The 26,687-nt window shown below is 36.1% G+C and overlaps 2 protein-coding genes across 2 annotated transcripts in view; one reads left to right on the top strand and one right to left on the bottom strand.

Annotated features, from left to right (window-relative positions):
* Window positions 1-26,687, bottom strand: part of LOC121382937 (uncharacterized protein C20orf194-like) — a 113,434-nt gene that overhangs the window by 44,216 nt on the left and 42,531 nt on the right. Inside the window, exon 14 of the mRNA XM_041512622.1 lies at window positions 26,555-26,636. Coding sequence (XP_041368556.1) covers window positions 26,555-26,636 — 82 coding nt within the window. The remainder of the gene's footprint in view (window positions 1-26,554; window positions 26,637-26,687) is intronic.
* LOC121382938 (FMRFamide receptor-like) lies at window positions 3,083-10,867 on the top strand. Its single transcript, XM_041512624.1, has 2 exons — window positions 3,083-3,485; window positions 7,589-10,867. The coding sequence occupies exon 2, from the start codon at window positions 8,495-8,497 to the stop codon at window positions 9,554-9,556; it is 1,062 nt and encodes a 353-aa protein (XP_041368558.1). The 5' UTR covers window positions 3,083-3,485; window positions 7,589-8,494; the 3' UTR covers window positions 9,557-10,867.

Below are 26,687 nucleotides of genomic sequence, written 5' to 3'. Positions count from 1 at the left end.
AAACGATACTCATTTGTCTGGTGTAACACATATACGTTTTCAAAAACATTTTGTAAAATTATCTTGAACAGTATTGGAGTTGTGCTCCCGAAACAAGATAATTTGGTCATTCTGGCTCTTTGTTTCCATGGTAACATAAAAATAAAATCTCCCTTACACATGTAGAAAAACATATACATGTAGAAAAAACACTACTAGACCACTAGATCTATATATGTAAAATGTTTTGTGAAGTTAACTTAACGGTTTAGGATTTGTGCACCGGAAACAATAAATGTGGTAATTCTTTCAATCTGTTTCCATGGTAACAAAAATATAAAAAATAAAGTCCTTCGTACCAGTAGATTAATATGTGTACAACATTTTATGAAATTATCTTGAAAGTTTTGGAGTGGTGCTCTAGAAACACAATTGGATAGACAAACGGATGGTGCCTGTTTTAATATCCCAGCAAATTGTGTTGCAGGAATAAAAAAGCAACGAAAAGGGCAGTGACATACAAGTATTTCTCTTCATATTGTAAGCAGGAATAAAAAGCAACGAAAAGGGCAGTGACATACAAGTATTTCTCTTCATATTGTAAAATTTTTTAAACAGAATTTATTAAGACATAATAACAGATAATAGCAGTCATCTTAATACAGTGGGCTCTGTATAAACCACTTTAAGCTATATGTATCATGATATCGTAGTGGCTGCTCTAAGTCTTAAAACTGTCTGCATTTATAGTTATCATTACTGTAGTGTGACTAGTTAGTTATTTTTGCCCAGAGATATGCAATTTCATCAATATCAGCAAAAAGTTTCAGGTTCAAATTAATTCTAAATTCCATTTACAGAAATGTCCTGTTTAAAAAAAAAAATTACAATCAATAAATCTTCTTGATTTTTTTCTTCACTGCTTATGTCAAAAAGATGACAAGAAAATGCTAAAAAAAAGGACCACAGATTAAATTATCAATATATTTCTTTGAAAGTCGATTCCAAGAATCTAACATCAAAACAACTCATCCTTGAGAAATAAAATACCTCAGCCTAAGGCAAAAGGCTTGGTATCATGGCAACCACAAGAAATATTGTGTATGAACCATTTCTGAAACAAAGTCAATCAACATAAGCAGAATTGATGTTTGAATCTGGCCGTAAATAAAAACCTTGCAACACTGATGGGATGCCACATGCACTTTGGTCTGACTGGGGAACATAACGTCTAAGAGTGGCTTCCAACAAGACACAAAGGCAGACTACTCTGGGATGATAATAATCTCTTACACTACTTATTATTTCTGTAATTTCCCCATCAAGGATAATCATGGCCTTGCAAAAAATAAAAAATAAATGGATGTATTAGAAAAATGTGATGTGTAGTGAATCTTCTACCTCACGTATGTGACATCAGATGACTAATTTATGTTGCAACAAATGACTTTCACCCAAGCCTGTGACGATCTGACAAGATGATCACAAGTTATCACCAATGCAAATGACGGAGATTGGTGCAGGCTCATGCTATTCCAGTACACTGATTTTATTGATCAGGCACACTTTTTCGAATGAAGTCAAACATCCTTGCTATTATTACCAATTCAAAACATATACACCCCCCAAAAAAAATAACAGGGAAGCTTCTGCAGTGAAATGCTAAATTCCAGTTACTACTAGTGCATCACACAGTCACACTTAGCTAGCAGTTGAATAATGCTCTAAGAAAATCACACCATAAAGGTATGAAAATACGACTTTGTATATGTCAATAATTCTGTCATTTTATGTTTTGTATAAATACTGAGATTAACAGAAAACAACAACAACAACAAACTGCTAACACTTAAATATTCAAGTAATATTGCCTAATACTGATCTATGGAAATCTGAACTACATTAATTAAACGCAAATTCTTTCGCAAATTATTCTCAACTGCACAACTCCGTTTGATTCTGAAAATCACCAAATCTTGGAAAACAAATTGCAGTACCAATAGAACACCATACATTTATCCATCTGTCCCTCCCTCCCTCCATCCATCCATCATCTGTTTGTCCATCCGTCCATCCATCCATCCATCCATCCATCATCTGTTTGTCCATCCATCCGTCCGTCCGTCCGTCCATCCCTCCATCCCTCCAGTATAAAAAGGGCTGACTTTATTTATTAATTCAGCATAAAACAGGCTGAGAAAGGTATGATGTGGCACAAATGTTTGTGCTAATTAAATTCTTTGAATGTCCTAAGACTTGCCCAAAACTGAATAATATATTGTTTAGTATTTGAATAGCAACAATGGTCAAGTTACCAATGTGAAGTGCAATTTCTGAAATAACTCTGAATGATGAACTACTATTAGTTTACTACAATGAGGTTGACCGAGATTTTAGTTCTAACTAATATAATCATTCAAGACCAAATTAAACAACTCAAATTATTTTAGTCAATTTTGAAAGAAACAAGGAAACCCATGTAAATGTATGTATATCCTACACCAGTTAGTCTAAAAATAAAAGTGTATGTATATTCAACTAAAATCGATGTGTCCAAATCTTTGTTCATACATCTATCCATCCATCGATTCATTACAAAAAGGGCTGTATTTATTTACAAGCATTCATTGAGCATTAAACGAACTGTCAAAGGTGTGGTGAGGCACTAGATTTTGTGCTAATTAGATTCTTTGAATGTCCCAAGACTTGTCCAAAACTTAACGACGTATTGTTTAGTTTTTGAACAGCCACAATAGTCCGGTTACCAACACGAAATGCAATTTCTGAAATACTTCTGACTGATGAACTACTATTAGTGGTTTACTACAATGAGGTTGACCAAGATTTTAGTGCTAACTAATATAATCATTCGAGACCAAATTCAATAACTCAAATCATTTGAGTCGATTTTAAAAGAAACGAGGAAACACACAAGTAAATGTATGTACATATCCTACATCAGTTCGTCTAAAAATAAATGTGTATGTATACAGCTAAAATTGATGCGTCCAAATCTAAAAGCAATCGCTCCCCTAAGGTGTAAAGTACAAATGAAAGATGGGCGGTAAATACAAACAGTGGCAGTTACATTACACCGAGTCTGATGGTGTGGAGCAAACGAGCCTCCAGGACACAAGCAACATAATGAATGACAATCCAATGATTCCGTAATGAAAGCGAATTATACACTGACCAATGATATAGAGCTCGGTCGTGCGACTAAACCGCAAGTAGATCGGGGAAACTGGCACACAGAGGACAGACAGAGAGAGAGAGAGAGAGAGAGAGAGAGAGATAGTGGGGCCATCCTGCAAGAGACTGGTAGCTTATTGTCTGTCTTCTCAATGCTGCTTTTTGGCATTGATTTTACAAACCGTGCCTCGCACCAGAGGAGCTTCAATAGCCCTGATGACCACTGAAGAAATAGTACTCCATTGTCAAACACAGAGAGTTCACATCTGAACTGGGGAAACACAAACACACACACAGAGATTGCTGCATCCATGGTAAGGGTTTACTTTAATTTTTAATAAATAATATTATATTTAATAATAAATTAGGGTTGTGAAAATATTAATCATGTCAACTTTATAAATAAATCTCATTATTTCTTTAGTTTGCTGAATCAATAGATCTATCATGTGTTCTTGAACCAATAATAAGAGATTATTGTGCCAAGTGGTGGAAATCCATTATTCACAAATATTCTGTAGTAAACATGACTAGCAATTTATTAATCGTACCTCAAGAAAGAAAGAAAAATGATCTGACATAATAAAAAATAATACATTCTTGAAGTTATTAATCACCTTGCATTTGTCATTTTCACGAAATTTTTTACATAATTCGTACATTACAGCATTTTGAAGATACGCAAACTCTTTAATACTATTCTGAAATAATGTTAGAAACACATCACGTATATTTATTTTAATGAACTACATGTATATGCAATTTACATTCTTGTTGTACATTAGGCTCTGAAGTAATAACATTGTAGAATGAATTAAGTACAGTTAATGCAATAAAATACATGCATCTAAAAACTAAGACAAAAGCTATTTGTACATGTATGTGAACAGACAGTTTAGAGAACTAAGTTTAGATTTATTTAATATCCATGTAGAATAAATCATTCTATATAAATGTCACATCACACAAATTCTATGTGTATTTAAGGTTTCACGTATTGCTGGGTTTTTTTGTATTATACATGTATATCATAATCAAGTGTTTACAATTTCTTAAATGGAAATCATCTGTAGATGCTATTATTCATATACTCATTTCATATATTCTGTATAGCATTCCAACTTGGTTAATAATCCATGTAGCTAAAACAACTATATGCATTATATATTTAATATTAGCTTGTAATTTTTTATTGTACTCCTTATACACAAAATATCAATACAAAGTATTGAGCGGACGGCAAAAAAATTAAAGTATTATATATATTCTCTAGCCGTCACCATTAATAACGTTAATTAAAGGTATTATGACCATCTAATCAATAACAAGTTGTCAGGAAATGTTCTAGTAGTTGGTGACCTTTGTGTTTTCCCTGTAATTACATACTATAAATAGTATGTAGCCTGGTTCTTGGGAAATATGTCTGTCATGAAATATTGAATCATAACTGAAATCATGGCTGTATTGAAACTAAGATTATATCTCATTCATTAATGAGCAAGTCAAAAATATGAACATAGATTTATTATGAATGACACATCCGTGATCTTTAATTTTGATGAATGATTCAATAATTAACATACAATAATTTAGTTTCGAGATGAAAAGTTTGTTTTGTTTAATGACTCCACTGGAGCACATGATTAATTTATTACCGGCTATTGGATGTCAAACACTTGGTAATTCTGACTTGTAGTCATCATAGGAAACCCGCTACATTTTTCCTAATGCAGCATGGGATCTTTTATATGCACTTTCCCACAGACAGGAAAGCACATACTACTGCCTTTGTCCAGTTGTGGTGCATTGGTTGGAACAAGGAAAACCCCAATCAGTTGAATGGATCCACTGAGGTGGTTTGATCCTGCGACACAAGCATCCTATGCGAGCACTCAACTGACTGAGCTAAATCCTGCCCCTTTGTTTAAGATGAAGTGGTATAATCACTTGAGGACTTTAATTGCCAATTTAAGGTCCTTTCAATTCAACTTATTTTCATTCTTATATCCAATTATCTGGGCTGTCTGTCCAGGACAGTGGGTTAGTTGTTAGCTGGTTAGTGGTTAGTGAGAGAAAAGAGAGTGTAGTGGCCTTACACCTACCCATTGAGCCCTTAAGAACTCGTTCTTGGTTGGAGCCAGTACCAGGCTGCGAACCCTATACTTACTAGCCTATAGTCCGATGGCTTAACCACTGCGCCACCGAGGCTGGTCTTAAGGTCCTTGTGATTCATGTGGGTAATGTGGTTACAACATTGTTGTATCATTTTCTTTTGTAACGTAAGCACTTATACATCTGCAGGTACTAAAGGTAGACTTTACAATTTATTGCTTAAGATGCAAGATGAAATACAAACACATTCTGATTTACACTTTTAAAATGTCAAAATCTAATTTCCCTCAAAGGAATTTTTAAAGATTTTGAATCCTCAAAGAAAAAAAAAAAGTGAATCTCTCCCAAGTGCATTGCAGTACCATAGCGATGCAAGTGGCCTAGCTAATTCATAATGCATGTAATCAATAGAGAGCCAATTGCACAAAATGAGTGCCAATAAACCATCACTCCCCTATTTCCTATCAACCTTTCAATACATTTTAAACAGACCCATATAACCTCCTCATAGCAGAAAAAACCCAATGCAAGCCTACACAGAAAAAAATAAAATAATGTCTTTAAAATTCTGATGAAATAGCTTTTTTGTCCCATGGGATTTTCTCATACATCTTACAGCTGATTACAGTCAGCGTCCAGCAAAGATTTGTCTCGCAAATCTGCATAATAAATCAAAGTGGGGTTTTTTCCACTTAGCCTTTAATTCAAAAACAAGACATACATCAAACATCAATGCTGTTGTCATGGACAAACTAGATTTTGCCATTTGAATACATCCTGTATGGAACTGCATATGTGGGTGTATATATACAGCATTAAACGCAAACTCAGATTTCAGTTAATACAGGATACATGATGGAAAATGTCAGGCATGTTTTAAATTTTTTAATGATACAACACATACAGTTAATATTGTTGTGCTCACAATTAAAATGAAATTTCAAAGTCCACCTCCAACCCCCCAAAAACAAAAATTACAAACCCCTCCCCCAAAAAAATGCCATGTACAGTATGCACAAATAAAATATAAAAATTGTCAAAGAAATTGATGAGTCAAAATCTCACTGGCACTCCTCACTAGATTTGATATCAGCAAATACAATTTTGTGTTTTACAATTATGAACAGTCATTCTTAATTCATAATTGGGCTATTTCTCGCTCCAGCCAGTGCACCACAACTGGTACATCAAAGGCCGTAGTATGTGCTATACTGTCTATGGGATGGTGCATATAAAATAACCCTTGCTGCTAACTGAAAAGAATAGCCCATGAAGTGGCGACAGTGGAGTTCTTCCCTCAATATCTGTGTGGTCCTTAACCATATGTCTGACGCCATATAACCGTAAATAAAATGTGTTGAGTGTGTCATTAAATAAAACATTTCCTTCTTAATACATAATGGCTTGTTCATCTACAGGTATAGTCACACTAATGGAGTTTTGATGGTGAAATGAAAAATTGTCTTGAAATAGTGGTAACATTGATTTTAGCTAAATCTACTAAAAAAAACCTTGCAAAGTAAACTGACAGTTCATTTCATTTAAACTTATTTTTGTGCTTATATCCAATTAAGGTTCAAGCACGCTGTCCTGGGCACACACCTCAGCTATCTTGGCTGTCTGTCCAGGACAGTGGGTTAGTTGTTAGTTGGTTAGTGGTTAGTGAGAGAGAAGAGGGTGTAGTTGCCGTACACCTACCCATTGAGCCCTTAAGTACTCGCTCTGGGTTGGAGCCGGTACCGGGCAGCGAACCCTGTACCTATCAGCCTGTAGTCTGATGGCTTTATTTATAGTTAAAAAAACAAACAAACTTTTATTACCATATAACCACAATCTTATAACAGTGTTACTATTATATTCATAGAGGTATACTGTTATTATAGTGCATGCATCTAAGAGAATAGCCGACTTGGGTTTTCCCCCACCCCAAGTAGTGCCTCATGCTTGATAATATATAGCAAAGGTGAAGCCCATGGTATATAGTGTCCTCTTTATGGGAAGGTGTTTTTGCTCTCTCAACCAAGTGTTGAAATAATTATAAAGCCATTATTCAAAATGTGCTGTTGTGTCATTAAACAAATATTCCTTATATAATATATGAAAGTAACCAATTAAAACTTAAAACAATTACCGATGTACAAATTTCTCTTTTAGTTAATCCTACACCTCGGTTCATAAAAACTTGATAAAAGTGGATACTCTGTACAGCTCCCACCCCCCAACCCCTTCCAAAAAAAGAAGAAAAAAAGAAGAAGTTAAAACTAAGAATTCCATCTAATTCAATTATTATCATCTTCTATTTCAGAAAAAATCTGAAGTAAGACCATTGAAAAACCCATCATCAAGTGGTGCCCTGATTAGTGTTCCTTGCATCCTCTTTGACAAGAGTTGTGGCGTGATTCATCCACATGTGTGACAGTTCAAAGGCAGCAACAACTTGCAAGCCTAAAATCAATAGAGCCAAGAAGTCTACAGGCAAAAACGCAAGATCTTCCTGAGTGTGCCAATTGGCATCACTAGCGACCAGAAGTGTTCACGACACTCTCTAACAATGCAGTCAGACCTCATTTAATTTGTGGCCGCAAGAACAGGGGGAGGGAGTTCACTGGATGCTTATGACAATGTGATGGCAGCATGAAACGAAGGAAATTAAACATGGATGGATTGTGCCCATGCTTTCAAATGTCGCCCAGTGATTGGCACTAAGAAGGGCCCAACTGTGTTAACACTATTCAGCATACTGGAGGGGAAAAGTAATTAGGCGTTGGCAGCATTGTATTCATTATTAAAGCAGCATCAAGGTGGACCAAGTGCAATTTCATTAATGTAAGGAAACATTCTAGTCCCACTGAATAGAAGAAATGAAATAGGAACTTATGTGCAGATATAAAATATTTGAATTAAAGTATTTAATTGTAGACTATTATACTGTGGTGTAACAAACATGTTTTATTCTTCATTACCGACATGTAATTACTGACACTAAATTTAAAGTAGGTTGTGGTCTTTGTTCATATAAACAGAACACTTAAAACAGTCAAACTATCTGAAAACAATTCAGCATGAAAAGGCATTCATAAATTGTAACAAAGATTTCAGTAATGGTTTTAATAGAAAAACAAGGGTTTTGCTAGTGATTGGAAACAGAAAAGCAAAGGTGCTCTAGAGTTTTTTATTATTAAAATAGTGATTGTAAACCAACACTATCACCATGCTGCTTCCTCACTTTGAACTCTACCCTCAGAACTACTTCCCGTTTCTAATACCACCGCTGAAGCAGTGTCTGACACCGCACCCACTCTGTGACAATGGCCTGGAACCCGCAAACGCCACGGCGTACTGGATGGAGATTACTGACTATTTCTCCTTCCTGGCTCTACCCGTGATCTTATCATTTGCATTCGTGACCGAAGTGATCAGCATAATAGTGCTATCAAAGCAGATCCGCATGTCGCTGGACACCTACCTACTGGGCCTGTCCATGGCGACAATCCTTCTCATACTGTGCACCGTCATCCTGGGACTACAGCATTACACCGGCTACCAGGAGTTCCTTGTCTACATACAGGGCTATGTCATCAGTTGTAGGGACTGGTTCTGGTACACGACCATCTGGCTCATGGTCATGATGAGTTTCGAGCGAGCGCTGACCGTCTCGTCGAGTCGACAGAACACTCTCTGTTCCTCGGGCCAGGCCGGGGTTGTCGTGGTGATGGTATTCTGCGTTGGACTCGTCAGTGCGCTGCCGCGATTCTGGGAGTACACCGCCACGGAGGTGCGCAACCTCGCGACGAACGAAACAGTGCTGCTTGCAATAAAGACTCACTCGACGACCACGCCAGAATACAACACCATGTATTTCTGGTATGTGAAGACGATCACCCTGTTTCTGCCGTACCTGATGATGCTGGGGATTTCAATCACCCTCAGCTGCAAGACCCGGCGCTCAACCATGACCCGGCAGTACATGGCCGTCAAGCATTCCAGCGGACTTACGCTGAACAGGAAAATCAAAGAGGAGATCGCTCTCTCCAAGCTGCTCATCCTGCTCATCATCGTCTACGTGCTGTTCACGACTCCATTCTGTCTTCTCGACCTCCTGTCGTACGTCCTGCCGCACTGGATCAGCTCGGACACACGCATATTCGCCAGTCTACACAACCTCTTCAGTGTGTTCTTTTTCCTACACAATGCATTCCACCTCATCTTGTATTTCTGTTACAACAAACAGTTCCGACTGACCCTCTTGTCTCTTTGTTGCTGCTGTTGCTGACATTTGAAAAAAAATATTCAGGTCTAAGATCCAGAGAAGACCCAAGTTTATTGTAGTGTTGGTCCCTTTAAGTATTTGGGAAGCCAGAATTAAATGTGATACAGCTGTAAAGGAAAAGTTTAGCTACATTTTTTTATGTCCAGTTATTAAATAATTTATGCCTTAAATTTAAGTACAGCTGACAAATAGGAAATACTATATGAGTGGTCGATAGATACCATTTATGTTACGAGTTATTTCAAAACATAGCTAACAAGTGAAAGTGAGTTGGATATGTTTTTAAACAACGAGTTGTAAAATAAATGGTATCTAATGGACACAAATGTAGTAGTGTTTTTATAACAAACAAACCAGATTTAAAATACATTTAAATGCCTTTTATAACAAACTCATTTATGACCCTTGCGCTTGTACCTAATGTAATGGAATGGAATGAATGTTTAATGACACCCAGCACAAAAATACACATTGGGTGTCACAAATGGTAAGTATATGAAATGTAGCTAATGTATGCATGCATAAGCATCACAAAGTAATCAGTTGTATATTAACTTATATGCCACAGAGCTATCAATTTCGATTGTGTTTTTTTCATTGGATGGTATGGCTGTCACGATTGGGTCACCATCTGGAAGCAGCCAGTTACACGTCTTTAAAATTGATATAAATAAATAAATAACAAACATGTTCTCACCAACGGGTGTTACCATTTGGACCTTTTTTGCTAGAGTTAGATGGGTTCCATTTTTTAAAAATTGCCATTTTTTTAATGGTAAATTTAATCAACACCTTTGAAGATACCTACTATAACAGCTTAATTAAGAGACAATAATGCTTTAATATTTCCATATTTTGTTACTTACTGTTCTGCAGGACAATCAATTTTGACATTTATCTTGTGTTTGAACCAGGGGCCTAATTCACTAAACTCTCACAACTTTGCATTCTCGCAGTGCAATGCTAACAGACTTGCAAAGAGGATGCTTTGTTGTCTAGCAGAGCCTAAGAGACCTTTGTGAATGAGGCCCCAGCTGTCTTGTGGCAATATAAGATTTTGATTACCCTAATGGTTCCTGGACGGAGGAGCCAGACAAGGCCAGCACCTGTGCCCATGACAGGCATATACTGCAACAGCTTACTCTGAATGTGCAAGTAAAACCCTATGTCCTGACCTTACCTAATGGTTCTGTGTATTTAGATTTGATGTACGCCAATCGGAGTGGAAAATGTCACTTTAATATTGTCACGTCATCTTAACACAATTCTGTTACATGTTCATGTCATGCATATTAATTAATAAAAATATATAGTCAACAGCAGTTGTATTTGTTGTTAAAAATATTCAAACATCACCTACTGTGAAATTGTGCTTTTAAAGAAGAACATAACTGAATTTGAAAGAATATATTTTCTATAAGGTATCACAGTGTTCGAGATTAACGGTATCCCGATATCCCGGGGATACCAGAATTTAATTTTGGATACCAGACTTCAAGAACCCAATATCCCACTGGGATGCCATATAATACTAAATTCTCAGGTGAGACACCAGATTTTGAAATTGGGATACTGGCCAAGAAATTTAATCTCGAACACAGGTATCATAATTAAATTTAATAAAAGGAAGTTTACTATCTATAACATTTAATGACATTTTATTACAGGGAAAGTGTACTAACATCATTATAAAACAAGAGAGTTCAGACTTTGTTTTTACTATTCATGTTAAATGTTTGTTGTTATTTGTACTTATTTCCGTGCATTAGGTTTGCTATTCTGGATACACACCTCAGCTATCTGAACTGTATATCCAGAACAGAGGGTTAGTGGTTAGTTTTTAGTTATAGGGAAGTTGGTGTAGTGGAATGCGAACCCAGTACCTACCATCCTCAAATCTGATGGCTTAACCACTACACCACCAAGGCCAGTTCTTATTACTTTACAGTAACAATAATAAATACACTACAATGACTTAAAATGCCACAATAATGAAGTCATACTCAGAATAGCTGTTGAAAAAAACTACTTGTAATAATATGAAGATAAACAACAACTATTGATGGACCATGGTTCCTTATGATTTCTGTAGTTTGATTGGTAGAATTGCTGGACAGTTTTGTGTGCATTGTTATGGCATTTTAGGTAGCACGAACAATAATCACAGTTACCACCAACGTCCCAAACTGCGTTCACCTAATGACAAATACTTTTGGAAATACTATTCTACATTTTTCAGCTACAATACATGAAACAAAATAGATTACAATCAGTTAACATAAAAAATCAACAATGTAGACGTAAAACAAATCCATTTTAGTAAACATTTTTAAGGTCACTACATGAAAAAAAATATGTTTCATAACTATGCACAGTTGACAAACACTTTGTTTAATATTTTTTTAAAAGGAAAAATTCAGTTTGTAGCTACCTTTTGCAGATGGAATATAATAATTGAAAACAAATTCTAACAAGGGTTTAAAAATCATAAAAATCACATGGTTTGGCCTTGTTAATCTGACACGTGTGAGGTCATGTGACATGTACCAAATGTTAATTCATCATGTTAAGTCAATTTCTATGAGTCATTTGGACCCGATATTGATAATTTTAAGAAATAAACAAAAACAACTTAGTCAAATTAATGGTTTTAGGGGTTTGTAAAGTTTTGTATAGATACCTACTTGTCTGAACTTTATTGCTAATGAAGATGTTCTCGAACTGTGAAGAAAAACCTCACAAATGGATGACAAGCAGATGACAACAAATCGGATGTTGAATGCGCGAACCGTGCACGAGAAAAAAAAATGAAGAGAGTTGGAAGCATAATGCGGTTAGGGACGTTGACGATATGTCTGATGTACGTATTCAATTGGAGTTCCATAACATTTTTAGTTCCTTGATTTATTTTAAGTTGTCACTTTTTTCCAATGCTTTTAAATTAATATTTAGGCAGCTATTTTATTTCATATACAAATTTTATTTCCTTCTATAATTTAATAAAAACAATTTACAAGATGTATCAAAATGGTTATAGATAATCTTTTTGACTAATTTACTGTCAATTTCCATTATGCATCATCTCCCTTACCCCATTATGCCTGTTCTTTGTTTAGACATGCCTGACATAAACCTAATGTTTGTTCCCAAAACAAGCCTGCTTGAACCATTTGAATGTAAGTATTTTAGGATTCTAAAGTTACAGCCAAACTTTGTCATGCTTCAAACAGGGAAAATATTTTTAAAACTTGGGCTGTTTCTTGTTTCTGACAGTGCACCACGACTGGTATATCAAAGGCCATGATATGTGCTATCCTGTCTGTGGTATGGTGCATATAAAAGATTCCTTGCTACTAATGGAAAAATGTAGTGTGTTTCCTCTCTAAGACTATATGTCAAAATTACAAAATGTTTGACATCCAATATCCGATGATTAATAAATCAATATGCTCTAGTGGTGTCGTTAAACAAAAGAAACTTTCTTTATAAAAAGTGTTTTACATTATGGTTGTTTGCCATATTTTACCATTTTATTTGTTGAAGGAAATGGCAAGATGACAAACAAACCATGCCATGACTTCAATTTACCATATGAAAAGCCCAATGCATACACTTGTGAGATAATCATTGCATGGCATAAAAATAGAGAAAAGAAATAAAACATAACGTTTGAGAGGAGAACGGACGTTAATCAATCTTGCATAATCTGCCGGGAATTCTTGACTGCACAGAAGAAAGAACACAACATCACTCCCATTTACACATTCCCATGACTGTGGACATAAAAATGTGCAACACATTAAGAGCTATACACATACACGATTTTGACAATATAACTAAATGATGCTTTTCCAATGATAAGGACATAAAGATTAAGGCAAACGTGTTGTTGAATATTCTAAATGTTACTGAAAGTAACTGCAATTATTAACACATTCTATTAAACTATTTGTTATTATACAAAAATAGATATTAGAATTCTAATGCATGCTTTTAGACTTTAGGTTAAACCTTTAACCATATCTGTAACATAAATATATACAACATAATATATTGGTAAACCTTGGTAATTGTTTACTCGTAGCAGCAAGGGATCTTTTATAAACACTTTCCCACACATAGAACAGCACATAACACAGTGCACTGGTTGGGACGTGAAAAAAAAAATATTCAGAGAATGGGTCCACTGAGGTGGTTCAATTCTACAATGCATGTACATCAGGCGATCACTCTATTGACTGAGCTAGAGATGGCGTTGGCTTTCATACAGAGAGCATTGTAAGACAAATACACCATCTTACCTAGCACTAACCACTAATAACATCTGACTTTATCCATACACTTTTGCTCTAGGTGTAGATTTTTTTTTTTTTTGTTTTTTTTTTTTGTTGCAATTTGAACTTTCTGTATATTCAGGTCAGGGATTTGAACCCACTATACTGATCAAGCTTGTACACTGTACACTGTAAACTGTAAACTGTAATGCTTTAGCCCATGATTGCCATAACATCTGCATCATCAAATAAACATGTAACCTAAGCAGTATAAAGTTATAAATCCCATACTAGTGATCATACAATGAAGACTGTCAGAAAGTAAATCAGAGATTACAAGTTTCACATGTGGGTCACCCTTAATGCCAGCAATCCACTGCTGAAGATTTACCGGCCAAATCTTTCAGCTTTAGTCCGAAAGGATCTATCATTTTTGGTTATCAGTTTTGTAAATTATTCCTTGCCATTTCAGCCAATATTTTGATTAAAAATATATAATATAAGTTAACTTAGCAGTCACATACAATTTCTAGATGAATAATAGATTAAGTTGGAGAATGCACTTGGAAGTACATGTATGGATTTGTGAATAATAATTTAACTTGCCCTTCAGTTTTTTCATTAATCCACACATCCTCATACATTCTCCACTACCTTAACCCAGCTCCGGACAGAAAACCCAAATAGTTGATGTGTGCCCAAGACAGTATGTTTGAACTTTTAGTGGATATATGTATAAAAATATAATAAATACTTGGAGAATATGAATAATTACAATAAGTCAAAGGTCACCTAAAAGGTTATGGTGTCATTCAGAACACACTGGCCTAAGAATTCGGAGTATTTGTTGAACATCAGTGAGGTGTTCCAATGCATGCACTCTAAACTGTCCACCAATTCTACCAATCAAACTACATGTATATAGAACTCATAATAAACCAAGGTCCATCAATATTCACTGTTTATGTTCAAATCATTACAAGCAGTTCTTTCCATATATAATCTGCAGACATTTATTCTGGGTATGACCTTAGAATGAAATTCTGAGCCTGCCTGTGGCTATTTTTTTAAAAGGTAACTTTGCATCAAATAAATATGATTGAAAGGTTATTCTCTTGCATGTAGACACATTTCAAATATACAAATGTTAAATACTGGCATATAATGTACACCGACTGTGGTCATTTTTATTCAGCGGCACAAATTTTTAAAGTGCCATCAGTGATGCTTCCAACACACAGCAATTTATCGATAAGTTCGAGTCCTGCTTTAGTTTCAGAAATTAACCAAAAATTTAAGTTTCAATATGGTGTCTGAATCGAATAATTGCTTGGGTAAAATTATCCAGATAGCAAAGTCCATCTCTTAATCTAATCTGTAAACTACATTCCAGGAAATTTGCAAAGGGTTCCAAATAAATTAAAGGAATTTCAAAATACACAATTACTGGTACTTGTGTCTGAGCATGAAAGAGTTTAGACTTACAGCCGTAAGTACCACACCACCATTTGTCATGTCCACACCACCATTTGTCATGTCCACACCACCATTTGACATGTCCACACCACCATTTGTCATGTCCACACCACCATTTGACATGTCGCTACTTGTTGTAGCAGCTTAATATAGTCCTTTAGGAAATAGTTCCTCATAAAACAAATACTACAAAATTCTGAATCAGATATGACTTTTGAAATCTTCCTTTGATGATTACAAGTAGGTTGGCCTCTGTAGTATTTAAATAGCCTATTGCTTGAAGGTACTTATTATATGTAGTACTAACTGATAACAACTCTGCAAGTGGTACAATGTCACTTGTATAACAGCAACACGAAGTAGTGCTCGGACATGAGGGTGGGTAACTGAAAACGTTTGTGGTCGACCTACATGTATGTTGAGGTGTTTTTTTTACACAGTTCTTGTCAATAGAAAGCACTCCCTAAAACTAGTAGTCACATGACCCTCTCGATAGTGTTGTATTTTTCAAAGAATATTTTCTAACATAGAAATTGTATTGGACTGCATGCAGTAATTAATAGTGATGTGGAACGTTAATGGAAGACACTGCCCAACAATCTTCCCTGTTAGACCAGGGATGTCTGACCTTTATCAGTTGTCCAACAGACAACTCAAGTCATAAAATGATCTCATCTGATTATCATTATCATTTATCACTGACTAGACTAAAGAATTCTGTGGAATTAATGCCTCACCACACATAAACCTTTTCAGTGCATTGTGATGGAAATGTAATACTATATATCTGGCCTTTTTACTCCATAAAGGCGAAACAAAAAGTACAGTAATTGGCATGATTTGTGTGTACTAGACTCATAAGAAATAATGTCATCTACATCATTAAACTTAATGGGTTGAGGTACCTGTATTAAAGAGAATCACAAATGTGTATTAATGGAATTCGAACCTACTTACACAGATTCACATGGCATTTGTCAGTCCATGATGTTAACCATACAGCCAACCAAGACATTCATAAAATGAACAACCCATTAACGGTAGACAAGATCGTTCAAACTGATGAAATAGTGTAGTGTAATCAATATGAGTTAATGGGTGGGGCTACATCTACGTAAAGTTCTGTGAAACGTTAAAATTATTTCCACTATAGATGTAGGGTGGGTCTATTAACACTGCTGAAAATAGAGATATATCTACTGCTCAAGAATCACTGACAGTAAATCAACTAAGCGCCTGTGTGGATCCATCTAAATGGTGGGGGGAAGGGGGTACAGGGAGGGGAGGAGTGCTGGGATTGCCCATCCTTTCCCAAATTTTTAAAGTATACCTTGAAAATCCAGTTTTTAATGGATAAATACAGTTATTTTTAGTAAAGATGTTTCTGAGATAATAAAATTTGCCTATATGTAATGCATATCAGTGTTCTTTGGAATACAACCCTTGAGCATTTTGTTATCACAATCTTGATTAGCGATATTTCTAGTCAATTAAAAAATGATTAGCAACTACTGTTTAATGTTTTAAAATTGTGTAGCGATCTCTGAAACTTGCTTAGTGAATTGCAACACCATATTGAACATTCCCTGTCATGACAATTAGCAGTGCCACCACAAAAAGCTGCTGCAAAACTGATTGGCAATGGCATTTTATTTCTTTATCAGATTTTTCCTTTATTATTTGTATTAAATTACCATCACAAGATGATCTGCATTTCAAGGGTTCCTAGGTTGTTTTTTTTTTTTACTGAAGTTACACCCCTCCCTAAAAATATCCTGCATCTGTTCCTGAGATTCAATAATTCAACGTATACAATTAAAAACCTCCACTATTATTTGATTAAAGAAAACTTGAAAACGTTAAATTTTACATATGTGGCTTGTTACACTCTGAAGACAAATGTAGTTGTACAATTATAACAAGTTATAAACATTTCTCCGGTGAAAATACTACAATGCTAAGGTAATTAATGGGCATGGGGGAATACTGCCACAGTTACAAAGCACTAATTAAATCAATAAGCCTTTCCAAGACAGGAGAGTCTGCCAAGGGCTAGAGAAATCTAAGAATTAACCAGGCCCCGAGATACACCACAAATTGAAATCAGATGAATGAAAAAGCCATCCATGGCATCACTGACAAAAACGAGTGTGATCTCTACACTCCACTTGTTCACTTTGGCAACAGCACAAAAATTTAATTTACTACTGGATTTCTGAACTGTTGCCATTAGAAGAAACCACTTTTGTTGCCAGAATCAGTCATTACTGATGGCCATTTACTACAGTTTACTATTTTATCGATATTTTGTGGTTTGTTTCTCTGTAAGCTTTTTTCCCCCAATACTGTATATAGTAACAGCTATTTCTACCAATACTATTTTGTGTTTAATCAATTACTGGAGGTCCTTACAGGTTATATATCATATCTCAAGCATAAACACTCTGAATGCTCAAAATATTTTGGGGAAAATAGGATATTCTTACATCATTGAAAGGTCTTTTTTTTAAAATTCATATGAACTGAACAAATAATGTTCAATTTTGTTGCTAAAATGAATCCTTTAATCAACAAATTTCTATTTCCAAGCGACTATTATTTTTGTACATTAAAACTTAATTTAAAAAAGTTTGTTTTGTTGAACAACACCAATAGAGCACATTGATTTATTAATCATTGGCTATTGGATGTCAAAGATTTGGTATCTTTTATATACAGTCTTACAGAGGAAACCCACTACATTTTTCAATTAGTAACAAGGGATCTTTTATATGCACCATGCTACAGACAGGATAGCACATACCACAACCTTTGATATACCAGTCGTGGTGCACTGACTGGAATGAGAAATAGTTCAATGGGCCACCGATGGGGATCGATTCCTGGCCAACCATGCATCAGGCAAGTGCTTTACCACTGTGCTACATCCTGGCCCCGTGCTTATAAACCTTAAAGTCTAGACTTTAATAAAGTCCAGACTTTAACGTCATGGCAACGCCATTCAAACAGCATTACGTTAAAGTCTGGACTTTATTAAAGTCTAGACTTTAAGTTTTATAAGCACGGGCCCTGCCCCCTAAAACTTAATAATGCATGTACATGTTAATTAACAAGACCATAATATATTTCAGCTGTATTCAGTAGATTCAGCATACTGGAAAAGAAGATTTTCATTATCACAATAGATACTTTGGAAGCCTGCAATGAGTTCACTTCTCCATAACCATCTTTTACTTTCCCAAAGCATCAATATTAAAGTGTTTTAAGGGAACTGTTGAAAACAGGAAATACAGTACTCCAGTGATTTCTATAGCTTCTGAAAAATTCACTTATTTCATCACAAGACCACCAAAACCACCACTGAATGCATTAAAAGTAAAAGGCTTACATAATGCATGTTTACAAGAACAGCTTAAACCACTGCAGATATGTGTCACAAAACAGTCTAACTTCATTGGAAACTGTGTTCATGAATGGTTGTCACTCGATAAGCTTGTGTCAAGTGAAAATTATTTCATTCGGGACACAAATAGGATAATAACTGGTAACTCATTTATTATCCTGTATATAATTGTGTTAATACAAATAACCATTAATAAGACAGATCTTAAAGAATTACTACGAAAACTGAAAGATGAGTTGAGCCGACAGTCCCAAAGCCTCATTCGATATTACCAGATGCTAGCCGGCACTTAGTATAATTCCCGGTGGTCACTCTGCATGACTGGTGTAAATACTGATGACCAATGAGAGGTAGTCAGTGTAATATTATTAAAGGTAAAATATACAGGAAGCCTAAGGGGCCATTCAGATTAACAATATTTCCATGAGCTTATAAACTGTATGATCCTGAGGGAAGGGGGTCAGGTGGGGTGGGCATTAATACCAGTATAAACATATGCTTTAAAAAAAAAAAATAATAAAAAAAATAAAAACAAGTCAAAGAAAAAATCTCTTGTAAAATCAAAATATTTTTATCTATATATTTTAAAACAGGAAAGAGGCTAGCAAAAGATGGTGTACATGAGTTAGGTGTTTTTCAAAAAATGTGGAAAATTGTTAACAACTCTACTGTAATAATTTAAATGTACATCAGTTATTGCTCTAATACATCATTAAAGTGCTATGCATTTGTATTCAGTACCAAAATTTAAAAAATGCTATGTTTTTGCTATGATACTGAAGTAGAAGAAGGAAGGAAATGTTTTATTTAACGACGCACTCAACACATTTTATTTTCAGTTATATGGCGTCGGATATATGGTTAAGGACCACACAGATATTGAGGGAGGAAACCTGGTGTCGCCACTTCATGGGCTACTCTTTTCGATTAGCAGCAAGGGATCTTTTATATGCACCATCCCATAGACAAGATAGCACATACTATGTCCTTTGATGTACCAGTCGTGGTGCACTGGCTGGAGTGAGAAATAGCCCAATGGACCCACTGAGAGTGATTGATCCCAAACTAAGCATGCATCAAGTGAGGGCTTTACCACTTGGCTACGTCTCTACGCCCTCTTAAAGAAGAAGTTTTTTTTTTTTTGGATGTACCAGTCGTAGTGCACTGGCTGGAGTGAGAAACAGCCCAATGGGCCCACTGAGAGTGATTGATCCCAAACTGAGCATGCATCAAGTGAGCGCTTTACCACTTGGCTACGTCTCTATGCCCTCTTAAAGAAGACGTTTTGTTTTTCTTTGATGTACCAGCCGTGGTGCACTGGCTGGAGTGAGAAATAGCCCAATGGGCCCACTGACAGTGATTGATCCCAAACTGAGCATGCATCAAGTGAGCGCTTTACCACTTGGCTACGTCTCTATGCCCTCTTAAAGAAGAAGTTTTGTTTTTCTTTGATGTACCAGTCGTGGTGCGCTGGCTGGAGTGAGAAATAGCCCAATGGGCCCACTGACAGTGATTGATCCCAAACTGAGCATGCATCAAGTGAGCGCTTTACCACTTGGCTACGTCTCTACGCCCTCTTAAAGAAGAAGTTTTGTTTTTCTTTGATGTACCAGTCGTGGTGCGCTGGCTGGAGTGAGAAATAGCCCAATGGGCCCACTGAGAGTGATTGATCCCAAACTGAGCATGCATCAAGTGAGCGCTTTACCACTTGGCTACGTCTCTACGCCCTCTTAAAGAAGTAGTTTTGCTTTTCTTTGATGTACCAGTCGTGGTGCGCTGGCTGGAGTGAGAAATAGCCCAATGGGCCCACTGACAGTGATTGATCCCAAACTGAGCATGCATCAAGTGAGCGCTTTACCACTTGGCTACGTCTCTATGCCCTCTTAAAGAAGAAGTTTTGTTTTTCTTTGATGTACCAGTCGTGGTGCGCTGGCTGGAGTGAGAAATAGCCCAATGGGCCCACTGAGAGTGATTGATCCCAAACTGAGCATGCATCAAGTGAGCGCTTTACCACTTGGCTACGTCTCTACGCCCTCTTAAAGAAGTAGTTTTGCTTTTCTTTGATGTACCAGCCGTGGTGCGCTGGCTGGAGTGAGAAATAGCCCAATGGGCCCACTGACAGTGATTGATCCCAAACTGAGCATGCATCAAGTGAGGGCTTTACCACTTGGCTACGTCTCTACGCCCTCTTAAAGAAGAAGTTTTGTTTTTCTTTGATGTACCAGTCGTGGTGCGCTGGCTGGAGTGAGAAATAGCCCAATGGGCCCACTGAGAGTGATTGATCCCAAACTGAGCATGCATCAAGTGAGCGCTTTACCACTTGGCTACGTCTCTACGCCCTCTTAAAGAAGTAGTTTTGCTTTTCTTTGATGTACCAGTCGTGGTGCGCTGGCTGGAGTGAGAAATAGCCCAATGGGCCCACTGAGAGTGATTGATCCCAAACTGAGCATGCATCAAGTGAGGGCTTTACCACTTGGCTATGTCTCTACGCCCTCTTAAAGAAGAAGTTTTGTTTTTCTTTGATGACACCACTAGAGCACATTGATTTATTAATCATCAACTACTGAATGTCAAACATTTGGTAATTTTTACATATAGTCTTAGAAAGAAAACCCACTACATTTTTCAATTTGTAGCAAAGGATCTTTTATATGCACCATCCCACAGACAGGATAGCACATACCAGCCGTGGTGCACTGACTAGAGCAAGAAATAGCCCAATGGGCCGACAGGAATCGATCCTAGATCGACCGTGCACAAGGCAAGCATTTTATCACTGGGCTACATCCCGCTCTATGTTATGGTATGTTCACTTCACTTGCTGCAATATGACAAGCAATCCCCAGTGATCGCACAGCTATTATAAAATCAGCAAGGGTGAGCAAGTCTCAAAATGTATTAGCAACTATGTATTGATCACCTGATAATGTCCACCAGACATGTCCAAGTAATTTCGTGTCAATATTGGCTGTTTTAGAAACCGATACGGCAAACACACATACTGGTCAACCAAGCCACTGCTGACTTAGTTAGTTGAACAGAAGCAATGGAGGCTATTTTCATTATTATGACCACGACGCTGTTTTTGCACATTCTGCTACAGGCCGATCACATCGATACTGTCAATACTGTAGATCACACGATTACATTCTGCATCACTGGTAAAATGTGAAACATCAAAGACTATAATATATTGATTCACGGTTATTGCATGTATCAGTGTCTTAACCCCAAACCAGTTCTGATTTTCTACTAAACTGGTGACCAACAGAAGAAGCTGTATAATATTAATTATAACACTGTATCATAAAAGTTTGTTTTGTTTAACGACACCACTAGAGCACATTGATTTATGAATCATTGACTACTAAATTTTTCCATTAATAGCAAGGGATCTTTTATATGCACCATCCCAAAACAGGATTGCACATACCACAGCCTTTGATGTCAAACATTTGGTAATTTTGACATATAGTCTTAGAGAGGAAACCCACTACATTTTTCCATTAATAGCAATGGATCTTTTATATGCACCATCCCAACACAGGATTACACATACCATAACCTTTGATTACCAGTCGTGGTGCACTGACTGGAGCGAGATGGGGATCGATCCCAGACCGACCACGTATCAAGTGAGTGTTTTACAACTGGGCTATGTCCCACCCCCTAAAACTGTATAATAAATACTGCATACGATTCGACATATAATTATAATTTGAACATTAATTTTGATGTTTATATTATTTATTTTGTATCCGCCATTACCATGTAAACCTGTTGTACAATTTTTAAAAAGACAAATATGGATTTATGGTATATAAATAGGTGTACATCACTGCCAAGTGGCAAGTCCACAATGTGTGCACTAACCAAGCATTACCATAGAAGCTTGCATCATCAGGATAGGGTGTTTTATTAGAGCATCTCATCCATCATACTAGATGCTGTCTCATTAAATCAAATCAAAATAAGTGCATGTCTTTTAAAGCTCTGGGAACAGGATGCAGTTCAAGTGCTCACATGAGGTGTAGTGGATGGCAGGATCAACCCCCATCCTCCCCCATCAGTGAACCAACTGTGTTTTCCCCATTCCAACCGTTACTTAAAGACTGGTATATCAAAGGCTGTGGTATGAGTGGTTTTGTTCCAACCAGTACTTAAATATTTGTATATGTATCCATGTATATCAAAGGCTATTGCATGTGTGATTTTTGTTTGAACCAGTACCTAGAGACTACTATATCAAATGGCTGTGGTACACATGTATGTGTGCTTTTTGTTCCAACCAGTATTTAAAGAATGGCATATTTCAAAAGATATGTGGTTTTGTTCCAATCAGTATTTAAAGACTGGCATATATCAAAAGATGTGGCATATATCAAAAGATGTGGTATTTGTGCTTTTTGTTCCAACCAGTGCTTAAAGACTAACTGGTATATCAAAGTTTGTTATGTTTGATTTTTGTTCCAACCAGTACTTAAATACTGGTATATTATTATTAAAGGCATATGATATATGTGGTTTTGTCTGTGACTACTAAACCTGTATGGCAGGACCAATATCTAGACTATGTATCATAATTTCCACATTAAACATGTAACCAAAATGAATAAGAATGAATGAAGAATGAACAAATAAATGGATGTTTAACAACACCCCCAGCACAACAAAATACATTCAATTTGGCTATTGGCTTTTATAGCAACGGTAAATACATTAATCAATTGATGATCGACAGCAATATAAAAATTCAAAAGTTAAAATAAACCACAGTGTAAAGAGCTGTGAAACACGTAACCACTGATCAATCAATATTCTAAGATGCTGCTCAAAATTTCTTGCCTTTTAAAGAATCTCAGTGCTACCATTATAAAATACAGACAAATGCCAAAAGGTTACACAAAGTTGTAGCAACATGTCTTGTCTGCATGATACAAATGTGAGGCTCTGCTTGATGCATTAAGAATACCTAATAAATTAAAATTTGAATTGCCTAACCTTTATTTACCACTTTGATTTAGAATACATACAACAGACATACTATGCAGAAACTGTTTTAAATTACCAGTTTGAAAAGGAATATTTCCATTACTTCCAGAGAACCCATATGGTTGTAGGCAATTAATCTCTTTATTTCCCCAGTGTACGTACATAATGTAGATCAATCAAATGACTTTGAAAGAGGCAGACAATTAATTGTCAACACATTTAGGTTCAACAAAACAACATGCTCATTCTTCACAATCTGTCACAATGTAAACATTGTTTTAGAATCCATTTTTAGTCAATTGTCTGTTCCAATCTGATTAAGAAATTCCATGGAGAAATAACGCAGCGGAATGAAATAATGTCAGACAAAGTCAACAGGACGAAACATTACTTTTATATATCCACCTTAAAGCACTGCAACAACAGCCAAAATGTCACACAGGACTATGAAAATCAATTAGAGTGAACCATGCATGCAAGGCAAATATTGACAACTACATGTACTTGACACGAGTGAAACAAGAATTGTGTGAACATAATTCATTTCATTCATTTACAGTAATTCTCGTTCTTATATCCAATTAAAGTTCAAACATGCTGTCCTGGGCCCCATTCCATGAAGCGATCTTAGCCCTACGATCAACTTAAGTGCATAGGGTAGCTATGCGCTTACGGTAATCTTAGGGATAAGATCGATTCATGGAACAGGGCCCAGGGCACAAACATCAGCTTCTTGGGCTGTCTGTCCAGGACAGTGGATTAATGGTTAGTTCATAGTGGTTAGTGAGAGAGAAGTCGGTGTAGTGGCCTTATGCCTACCCACTGAGCTAAGGTTGACGACAGTTACTCTTCGCACCCTTGTTTTGGCTTCGTACACATAAATATAACATATCTTACCGTAATTTCACTTGAAATCCATATTTCGTAAAAGTTAAAAACTTTTAATCACAAGATTTTCTTCAAATACATTCAGGTGCATTAGTAATGTTAAAAAAAAAAAAATCAATAGCAATTTTGCATGTGAATTTTTTAAGCATTCTTAAAACGGAAACGTCATGTATTCTGTTTATAGAGATTGTAAGGAGATGCAAAGAGATGTCACTGAAATACTGACATCATTCAAATTCAAAATTAGCTATATTATTACAATGCTTTGCCATATTAAAATAAAAACTGGTCTACTAACCGTGACCCCTGTCAAAATTCTATAACAAGCAGACAACACTGTTTACAGGTCGGTATGTTTTTATTTTTCACAACTCTGGACAAAATATTAAGTTTAAATTTTAAAAAATGAAAGAAATAAAAAGTATCTTTTGTCAAATATATTACCCGGTATGTAAAAAACATTACGATTGGATATGTTTTATTTATTGTGTACGAAACCAAAACAAGGGTGCGAAAAGTGACTGTCGTCAACCTTAGTAAACTCATTCTAGGTGGAAGCCGGTACTTACCAGCTTCCAGTCACTTGGCTTAACCATTACACCATCTCTTTTAATGGAAGGGTGAGATGGTGTAGATAAAAGTAAATAGTAGATAAGAGCCACAATTACAGACCTGGACCCCGTTCCACGAAGCGATTGTAGCCCTAAGATCACCTTAAGTGCATATGGTAGCTATGCTCTTAAGGTGATCTTAGGGCTAAAATCGCTTTGTGGAACGGGGCCCTGGACCCATATATTTGAAGCAATCTTCTTAACACTACAAAATTGTAAAACCATCATAGGCGATGACATCACTACAGCACACGCCATAGTGATGTTATCGTCTACGATGGTTTTTCATATCGCTAAGATTGCTTCAAAAATATGGGTCATGGGGTTTTAATTCACTAAATGCCTGTAACTTGTCATACAATGCATAAAGACTTGCAAAGAGAGTCTAAAAGAGCTTTGTGAATTAGTCACCAGAAGCATTAACACCATTGAAATTCTTATGCATTCCAGACTTTTGACCAATTCTACAATTATAATAATAATCTGGGCCCATATTTTCGAAGCTATCATAAAATCATTGTACACTATGTCACTATATTGTGCATATTGTAGTGACATCACAGCCTAAGTTTGTCCCAGGTCGGTTCACTGGCCAAGCCAGAAATCGGACCTTCGATGGACGTGCCTGAAACCTTTGGGGTACATGGGCATGTAATTAAACAGAGTTTCAAGTCCCGAGTCCATAGCCTAAGGTTTTATGATATTGTACCACTAAGACAGCATTGAAAATCTATAGCCTGAAATCTGGAATATAGCTTAAATATTGCACCTACTACTCTTCCATCAGAAGCAGATGTAAAACAAGAGTGTTCAAGCAGAGAAGGTAAACATGGAATGTTAAGGGCAGTATACAGAGAACTAGATGTAAAAACTATGACATGCTTGTAATCTAATTATGAATGGATGATGTTATGGTTTGGTTCCATTTTCTCTATTTACATTAGAATTAATATTTGTTTCCCTCAAGCAAATTTTATATTTCAAACCTGTTAGAGATGCACAGCATGTTTTTTAAACTACATAAAAAAGGATATCAAAACAAAACAAGATATCAAAGACCACAAAAAAACTACAAATTCAGCTAAACTCTTTTGTGAGTCAACTGAATAAAAACAAAGTATCTTTTTATTTTGGTCTAAATAAAATGTGATGGATGACTAGATGCCTGGCAAGGATGTCTGCTGGGTTAATATCTACATAAAAAACAAAAACATCACGCAAATACTGAATGTATGCACTTGCTTTAAGTGTCCCAGCTACCAGATGTCTGTATTTTGTATCACAAAACAAATATTTTAAGCAATGTTTGGGGGGTTTTGACAGTGATAATACATGTAGTGACAGTAAATCTACTTACCCTGGAATGGGTTATATGCTGGAGTAAAGAAGTAAGTTCTGGTGCAGGTCAAAGGACATTTAGGGGCCACTGCCTGACAAATCTATAAAAACAAAAACAATAGTTATACTTAACATCTATAGACACACTTCTG

The sequence above is a fragment of the Gigantopelta aegis genome, chromosome 10 (genome assembly GCF_016097555.1).
Source record: "Gigantopelta aegis isolate Gae_Host chromosome 10, Gae_host_genome, whole genome shotgun sequence".
Lineage (NCBI taxonomy): Eukaryota > Metazoa > Mollusca > Gastropoda > Neomphalida > Peltospiridae > Gigantopelta > Gigantopelta aegis.
Note: the sequence above shows the minus strand (reverse complement) of the source record. Positions and strands in the feature narration are given on the sequence as shown.